The 9,663-nt window shown below is 47.0% G+C and overlaps 1 protein-coding gene across 2 annotated transcripts in view; it reads right to left on the minus strand.

Moving 5' to 3' along the window:
* Nucleotides 1-8,321: 8,321 nt before the first annotated feature.
* The window catches only part of AIDA (axin interactor, dorsalization associated), a gene marked incomplete in the record, with an annotated part of 90,225 nt that continues 88,883 nt past the window's right edge, over nt 8,322-9,663 (minus strand). For both annotated transcript variants that reach the window (XM_056568402.1, XM_056568401.1), the window contains 1 exon segment: nt 8,322-8,908. In XM_056568402.1, the coding sequence (XP_056424377.1) occupies nt 8,812-8,908 (97 nt within the window).

A 9,663-nucleotide genomic window follows, 5' to 3' on the forward strand; every position in this document is an offset into this window, starting at 1 on the left:
TTTGCCTTCAGACAGCAGGATCTTCCTGCTTTTGCTCCGGCCTGGGGGTCAAGGGCCCTTTCAGTGTGGTCTCCCAACTCCGCCAGGGTAGTCTTCAAGATCCCTCTGGAGGATTTATTTAATCTAGCCTGATACTCCCCAGCTGGAGATTTTCTGTTCCATGCGCAGCCACTGTGCTGCCTTTGCAACAGGGCTACCTGGTAGCCACCGTCCCTCCATGTGGCTTAAAGACTGGAATGTGGACGCCGCCTTCAGGAAGTGAGGCGTCAGGCGGAAAGGAGTTCTTTATTACCTCTGGATACGGCTCACAGAGCCGCTTTCCGTCATAAGTCCTCCTTCGGGTTCTGCGGACCTTTGGTGCCACACAGGGTACCAACAAGGGGTCCAGCCGGGCGCCTTCACGGACCTGTCCCTCCCGGAGGTCGGCTATCCGTTCAGGCCGTTTTGCGGCCCCATCGAGCACCCGTAGGCCTTCCTCGATGTGATGGGTGGTTGGTCGCATCTTACTCTTCCGGGATGCCTGGACTACGCACATTGTCCCGGTTCCTTCAGGGGAACGTTTTCGAGGTTTATTCCAACCTCTCTGTGGTCCCCAAGAAAGGCGTTTCTGTTCGCCCAATCTTGGTTCTCGAGTATCTCAGCCAGCATCTTCTGCTTGCCATTCCGAATGGAGTCTCTCCGTTCAGTGCTGGCATCCCTGCTTCATGGGGAATTTTCGTTCCTTGGGGGACATCAAGGATGCCTGCCTCCATATCTCATTGTTCTGGTCATCAGCGGTACCTCCGCTTTGCAGTTCCGGACGGTCATTTTCTATTGTGGCTCTCCATTTTGGTCTGGCCACTTCTCCGCGGACCTTTAACAAAGTCCCGGCGCCTGTGATAGCCCCTTTTACGGACAACAGTTGTTTCCGTGATTCCTTACTTGGACGACCTTCTGATCAGAGTTCCAGCCAGGGCCCAGATCCTGGAGAGTCTTGGTCTCAACCTCCAGACCTTGTCTCTCTTCGGTTGGATGGTCATTCGGGACAAGTCCAACCGCTTTCCTTGGGCTCCAGTTTGACAGGGCCTCTGCCCGCTTTGCTTTCAACTCTGCCGACCAATCGGCTGACTCTCTTATCAAGAGTCCGATGACTTCGGCACCCTGCTCCAGTTTCCATTCGCTTTTGCATGGATGTCCTGGGTCGGTTAGCGGCGGCCGTGAAGGCCGTGCCATTTGCCCAGTTTCATCACCAACCTCTTCAATTTGTGATTCTCTTCCGGTGGGACAGGTCTCCATTGTCACTCGACAGTCTTGTCGGTTCCTTCTATGGTGGCTTTGTTTCCCCCCTGCTTTTTCGGGGGTGCTCCTTCCTGGCCCTCCCTGCCAGTCTGTTGGGCTGGGGAGGTGTTTTCAAGGACCGGCCAGTCTGGGGCCTTGGTCCCTCGAGAAGCCCTTTTTCCCCTTCAACATGTTGGGGCCTAGGGCAATCCATTCTTTGCTTGCTTCTTGGGAAATTCCCTTCTGGGCGGAACTCAGGTTTCCGGCCATCTCAGCGGTTTTCATTCCAGGCGTTTCTGGGATGTGGTCTTTCTCAGCCGGTCCTCAGCCATCCAAGGCAAGTGGTCCCTACATCTGGAGGTGTTTGCAGTGATCTGCAACCTCTGGGGCGCTCCAGGCGTTGACCTCTGCACGTCCCGAACAACCAAGCGTTCCTCTTTCTTGGTCGGGCTTTGCCCTACTTTATCTGTTTCCTCCCCTTCCTCTCTTATCGGGGTCCTGAGGAAACTCACAGCAGAGGGCGTTCCCGCCATTCTCGTGGCCCAGACTGGCCCCGGCGGGCGTGGTACGTCGTCGTGGTCAGGCTCCTGTACTACTTACCTCTGCACCTTCCCTATCGTCCAGACCTCCTATATCAGGTCTCCTGTGCCACCCCTATTTACCGTCTTTGCTTTTGACGGCGTGGCGTTTGAGACAGCGGTTCTGAGGACCCGCGGTTTCTCTTGACAAGTGGTTCACACCATGCGGAGGGCTCACAAGCCTTCCTCTGCAAAGGTTTACCACCATACCAAACTCAGCCTTTTTCTCCGGTCGTGGTTGGCTTTCGGCCATTTCCATTCTTTTTCAACGTTCTTTGGCGTTCAATTATCATGTCCGAACCTAGTTCAGGCAGTGGCTGCCCCTCCTTATCAGTCCCCTTCTTTCCCTTGGGACTTACACTTGGTTTTAGGTGCTCTGCAGGATGCCCCTTTTTACCCTCTCAGGGACATTTCTTTTCGCCTCCTTCCCTGGAAGGTGGCGTTCCTTATTGCACTTACCTCTGTTAGGAGGGTGTCAGAGCTGGTAGCTCTCTCCTGCCGTTCTCCCTTCCTGGTGGTATACCAGGACAAGTTCTTTTCCGTCCAGGTCCGTCCTTCTTACCTGAGATGTTTTTTTTACTTTTTCATCTCAATGAGAACATCGTCCTACCGTCCTCTTGTCTGGCCCCTTCTCATTCCTGGAAGCGTTTGTTCCACAACCTGGTTGTGGTGAGGGCTGTTCGGACTTATCTCTCAGTCACTCTTTCCTTTTTTTGTTTTTCCGGAAGGTCGTTATAAAGGACAACCTGCTTCTACGACCACCATTTTTCGGTGGATCCGGTCTGCTCTTTTTGGGAGCTTACCGCTGCAAGGGGAAGATCCGACCCTTCAGGGGTTTGGCTCATTCCACCAGTTTTTTTGGGGCATCCTGGGCCCTCCGCTACGTGGCTTCGGCCTTGCAATTCTGTAAGGCGTCCGCGTGCGTGGTCGTCTTTGTACACTTTCTCAAGGTGCTACCAGATTCATGCCTTTGCATCAGTTGATGCTACTCTGGGCTGTAAGATGTTGCAGACGGCGGTGGTCGTCTGATTCCTTACCCACCCAAGGGACATCTGATTCCTTACCCACCCAAGGGACGGCTTTGGTACGTCCCATGATCTGTGTCCCCCAATGGAGCCGATAAAGGAGATTTTTTTATGCTTACCGTAAAATCTCTTTCTTGAAGGATCCATTGGGGGGGGACAGCTCCCGCCCTTTTTCTGGTGTTCCTATTTCAGTTATCTGTCCGAAGGTGTGTTCAGTTGCCTTTTCTTCTGATTGCTTGGACAGTTTGTGGTTTTCTCTTGACCTGTCGGTCTTCTCCTATTGCTCTGGGACTAAAACTCATTACCTCAGGTGCTTGTGGGCAGGTATACCCTGCTGGGAGGAGCTGACTTCTCTTGTTGTCATAGTGTCGAACCTCCTAGTGACAGCAGCATATACCCATGGTCTGTGTCCCCCAATGGATCCTTCAAGAAAGAGATTTTACGATAAGCATAAAAAATCTCCTTTTTTTAATATCAGACTCTGTTTGCCTGCACCTTTAGTTGTGTCTCACATTGAAGTCTCTTTATCAGACCAATAAAGTGTATATTCCAAAAAACATTATATTAAATGGGCGCTGTTAGAATCAAAAAACTTTATATGTTGTACAACTTGAACCTTTCTAATATACTATAAAATGTTTTCTCTTTTTTATATAAATCATGGCTTATTAAAAATAAATAAATACCCCATACCATCCAGAACATAATCCTGTCCGGCAGCAGCATCATGTTTGTCCAAGCTGAAGCACAGGCATGGACAAAGACTAGGAAGTGAGGGCGGGACTAGCACTCCTCTGTGCTCACTCCTGTCCTATCAGACTGCAGCATGAAAACAGAGAAGAGGGGGTTACAGAGCAGCCAGCAGTGATTGGATGAAGAAACCCAGGGAGAAAGTGACTGCATGGTGATTGAGGGCTGGCTCAGTACACACCCCTTCCTGAGCAGTGGATGTCAGAATGAGTGAGCAGCAGAACAGAGGGATTTGTGAGCCAAATACAGAAGCTGCACACATTAACCCCTTAAGGACTGAACCCTTTTTCGCAATTCTGACCACCGTCGCTTTACGAATTAATAACTCAAACGCTTTTACCGAATATTCTGATTCTGAGGTTGTTTTTTCGTGACCTATTCTACTTTATTTTGGTTGTAAATTTTCGTCGTTACTTGCATCCTTTTTTGGTGAAAAATCCCAAAATGTCAGAAAAATGCAAAATTTTCATAACTTTGAAGCGCTCTACTTGTAAGGAAAATGGATATTCCAAATACATTTTATTCACAAATACAATATGTCCACTTTATGTTGGCATCATAAAATGGACATATTTTTGCTTTTTGAAAAAATTAGAGGGCTTCAAAGTAGAGCAGCAATTTTCAAAAATTTCATGAAAATTGCAAATTCTGAAGGGACAGAATTACAACTCCCAGCATGCCTGGGCAGTCTAGGCATGTTGAGAGTTGTAGTTTGGCAACATCTGGAGGACTACTGTTTGGGCACCACTGTAACAGTGGTCTTCAAACTGTGACCCTCCAGATGTTGCAAAACTACAATTCTCAGCATGCCCAGACAGACTTTGGCTGTCTGCGCATGCTGGGAGTTGCAGTTTGGCCTTCCTAGTGGTTGCCACAGTAAAGATCACTTTCATTCCCCCCCCCCCACCGTAGTTTCCCTACCTGAGCCAGGATCCAGCAGTCTCCAGCGACGATCCACGGTCCCCAGGCATCTTCTCCTCCAGGTACTGTCCTCCATCTTCTCTCCACGTTCCCCTCGACATCCAGGGGTGGGCAGAACGGGGGGTTGCCATGGCAACCCACTGCCCTGCCATTGGTCAGAAACAGTTCTGACCAATGGCAGGGGATAGGAGGAGATCGCAGCACTGCGACCTCGCTCCTATCCCTCAGGATGATCAGGGCTGTCACTGACAACTCCGATCATCCCTATTTTCCGGGCGATCGGGTCACCAGAGACTCGATCAGCCTGGAATAGCAGAAAATCGCATGTCTGAATTGACCTGCGATTTTCTGCGATCGCCGACATTGGGGGGGGGGGGGGTCTCAGGACCCCCCTCGGCGATGTGCCGGGATGCCTGCTGAATGATTTCAGCAGGCATTCCGTTCCGGTCCCCAACCGGTTAGCGGCGGGGACCGGAATTCCCATGGGCATATGCATACGCCCCACGTCCTTAAGGACTCGGGATGCCGGGCAGATGCATACGCCCGGCGTCCTTAAAAGGTTAAAAAGACATGTAAAGCAGTGTTTCTCAGGCGCGGTCCTCAGTTGTCCCCAACAGGTCATGTTTTTAGGATTTCCTTAGTCTTGCACAGGTGGTGATGAAAAACTAAGAAAATCCAGAAAACATGACCTGTTGGGAGGGGGGGGGGGGGCTTGAGGACCGCACTTGAGAAAGACTGATGTAAAGCATCTGCATGACCTAGTGAGTAACATATATAAGCATTATATTTTCTGTGATACAAAAGATAAGCTTCTTGTTCCGTCTATGATGATAATGAGGAGGCTGCTGGGAAGGGATCTGTTCAGTATTACAGTAAAAGGCCACATCACCTAAACACCTCATAATTTCATAGTTTCATATTTTCATTTATTGCACTACAGCTGAATAGCTTTTCATGTTCTATCTATATACTCATGTTCTATCTATACACTCATGTTTTATCTATATCTTTGTGTTAGCAGTGTGCTGCTGTATTCTCCTGTTGCTAAATATATATATATATATTTTTTTACCCACCTTAGCTGACGTCATATTTAACGCAGACTATAAACACAGATGTGAACAGACCCTTATACACTGCTCAAAAAAATTAAGGGAACACAAAGATAACACATCCTAGATCTGAATGAACTAATCGTATGAAATACTTTCGTCTTTACATAGTTGAATGCGCTGACAACAAAATCACACAAAAATGATCAATGGAAATCAAATGTATCAACCCATGGAGGTCTGGATATGGAGTAACACTCAAAATCACAGTGGAAAACCCCACTACAGGCTGATCCAACTTTATGTAATGTCCTTAAAACAAGTCCCAATGAGGCTCAGTAGTGTGTGTGGCCTCCACGTGCCCGTATGACCTCCCTACAACGCCTGGGCATGCTCCTGATGAGGTGGAGGATGGTCTCCTGAGGGATGTCCTCCCAGACCTGGACTAAAGCATCTGCCAACTCCTGGACAGTCTGTGGTGGATGGAGCGAGACATGATGTCCCAGATGTGCTCAAATGGATTCAGGTCTGGGGAACAGTCCATAGCATCAATGTCTTCCTCTTGCAGGAACTGGTGACACACTCCAGCCACATAAGGTCTAGCATTGTCTTGTATTAGGAGGAACCCAGGGCCAACCGCACCAGTGTTGTAGATTAACCTCATCGTTCTTGTACATAATGTATATACCGAAGCATAGAGAAATAACTCAGACAGAGCCATTATGCTTTAGCGTTCTGTGTGCTGTCCACTGGTCTTTATTTCAAATCGTCAAGCATTTATCACCTTTGTCATTAACATAAGTTCCCACCCCCTGCTAGGGGGAAAGGCATGCCACTCCTCAGTTTTTTCCGGGCTCTCTTTGTTCAAAATCTTCAGACGATGGGAGGGGTGATATGAGAGAGAGCAGATAGGGGAGGAGTGGACAAATAACAGGAATGTGGAGTCTTCACCCTAAATGGGCATTTTACATATACTGTATATTAGATTTATATATATACACACACACACATATATATATATAAATCTATGACACCAGCATATGGTCTCCCAAGGAGTCTGAGGATCTCATCCCGGTACCTAATGGCAGTCAGGCTACCTCTGGCAAGCACATGGAGGGCTATGCGGCCCCATAAAGAAATGTCACCCCACACCATTACTGACCCACCGCCAAACCGGTCATGCTGGAGGATGTTGCAGGCAGCAGAACGTTCTCCACGGCGTCTCCAGACCGTCACATGTGCTCAGTGTGAACCTGCTTTCATCTGTGAAGAGCACAGTGGCGAATTTGCCAATACTGTTCTCTGAAAAATGGCAAACGTCCTGCATGGTGTTGGGCTGTAAGCACAACCCCTACCTGTGGACGTCGGGCCCTCATATAACCCTTGCGGAGTTTGTTTCTGACAGTTTGAGTGGACACATGCACATTTGTGGCCTGCTGGAGGTCATTTTGCAGGGCTCCTCCTTGCCCAAAGGCGCAAGTAGCGGTCCTGCTGCTGGGTTGTTGCCCTTCTGCAGCCTCCTCCACATCTCTTGATGTACTGGCCTTTCTCCTGGTAGCGCCTCCATGCTCTGGACACTACACTGACAGACACAGCAAACCTTCTTGCCACAGCTCACATTGATTTGCCATCCTGGATGAGCGGCACTACCTGAGCCACTTGTGTGGGTTGTAGACTCTGTCTCATGCTACCACTAGAGTGAAAGCACCACCAGCATTCAAACGTGACCAAAACATCAGCCAGGAAGCATAGGAACTGAGAAGTGGTCTGTGGTCACCACCTGCAGAACCACTCCTTTATTGGGGGGGTGTCTTGCTAATTGCCTATAATTTCCACCTGTTGTCTGTTCCATTTGCACAACATCATGTGAAATTGATTGTCAATCAGTGTTCTTCCTGAGTGGACAGTGGGATTTCACAGAAGTGTCATTGACTTGGAGTTACATTGTGTTGTTTAAGTGTTCCCTTTATTTTTTTGAGCAGTGTATGAAGCAAGGCTTACCACAATGAATATAAAACTCAGGACATCAAACAATAAAAAAAGGATAACAAACTAATCACATCCTCCCTCCCAGCAGTCACAGAAACAAGATTAATATTAAAAAAAAAGAGTACCTATCATGATCTAAACTCTCCCCAATCTGCCCCTGGCTCTCACTGACACTTTCCCTGTGTTTCTTTCCATTCAAAACCTCCTCTTTCTACCCGATTTATTGTCTTCTTGGCTGCTCATTCAGCCGTCCTAGTGTGAGGGAGGAAGGGGGCGTGGCCCAGCATAGAGGCTGTGAACACAGCAGCTGTCACCTCTGAATCTTCTCCTCTGTTTGCAAGTGCAGAGAGAAGAAAGATCAGAGCTCAGATAGTAAAATGAATTAGGGCATGCAGTAAGGCAGAGTCAGGAGTATGCTGGCTCCTGCCTGTCTGATTTACAGGCAGGGAGCAGTGCTGAGCTTGTCTGTGTCCCGGCTGCAGTCTGATAGACTCATACTGGTAGAGAGACCTCTATTGGTCATTTTTTTTCAAAGTGGAAAACTAAATAGAAAGCATATTTTTTAATAACATGCTATTGGAAAGTTATTCTGCATACATTAATCTATAATATATCAAAAGTGTTTTTGATGAAGGGTACCCTTCAAATAACAACATTCCCAAATATTGATTTTTACCAGTAAAATTAAAATTCATTTATAAACCACATTTTTAAAATAAAAAATAAATAAATGAAATGCAAATTAAGAATCCTGTACAAATCACTTTATAAGGGAAATGTAATCAGATACAAAACATGAGGCAAATTATAAGTGGATGTAAAAATAAAATAAAATGTACAAACTGGAAATCTTCATGAAGTCCGTAAAATTGAAATATTTTGTTTTAATTTTGAGCAGCGGTGAAGTCTCCGTATAAAATGTAGATTTTTTTTTGTTTTTTACGAGGCAATTGTTAGTTATTGTATGTAAATATGGAATTTTAGGAAAGGTAAAAAAAAACAAAAGATTCTAATAACCAATGCTCGTGGTTGTAGACCCGGCCGCAGGGTGAGGGGAGGTATATACAGGAGTGAACCGGTCACCAAAGTCCTTGGGGTAGATGGCGCGGGTCCTGCTGCTCGCCTTATTGCTGTGGGACATAAACCATCATGCTGCGGGGAGGGGAAGGGGTTTGGGGCACCAGTGCGGCCTGCGAGAGACACTTCTATAGGGGAGGAGGGTGGAAGACGGCAGAGTGGTCAGTCCTTGTGCAATGTCTGGTGTAAGTGGAGATACAGTGGCTTCTTAGTTAGCAGCTGCAGTTTCTTCCTTTTGAAGTCTGTCGGTTTCTTGTATCTGCAGGAAAAGAGGAAAAACAAAAATACAATAAACTGAATTAAAAAACAAGAAATAACAGAAAGACCCCACCAGCAGAATAGTGAGTACAGCTCTGGAGAATAATACTGGATATAACTCAGGATCAGTACAGGATAAGTAATGTAATGTATGTACACAGTGACCTCACCAGCAGAATAGTGAGTACAGCTCTGGAGAATAATACTGGATATAACTCAGGATCAGTACAGGATAAGTAATGTCATGTATGTACACAGTGACCCCACCAGCAGAATAGTGAGTACAGCTCTGGAGAATAATACTGGATATAACTCAGGATCAGTACAGGATAAGTAATGTAATGTATGTACACAGTGACCTCACCAGCAGAATAGTGAGTGCAGCTCTGAGTATAATACAGGATATAACTCAGGATCAGTACAGGATAAGTAATGTAATGTATGTACACAGTGACCTCACCAGCAGAATAGTGAGTACAGCTGTGGAGTATAATACAGGATATAACTCAGGATCAGTACAGGATAAGTAATGTAATGTATGTACACAGTGACCTCACCAGCAGAATAGTGAGTACAGCTCTGGAGAATAATACAGGATATAACTCAGGATCAGTACAGGATAAGTAATGTATGTACACAGTGACCCCACCAGCAGAATAGTGAGTGCAGCTCTGGAGTATAATACAGGATGTAACTCAGGATCAGTACAGGATAAGTAATGTAATGTATGTACACAGTGACTCCACCAGCAGAATA

This window comes from Hyla sarda, chromosome 3 (assembly GCF_029499605.1).
Source record: "Hyla sarda isolate aHylSar1 chromosome 3, aHylSar1.hap1, whole genome shotgun sequence".
NCBI lineage: Eukaryota > Metazoa > Chordata > Amphibia > Anura > Hylidae > Hyla > Hyla sarda.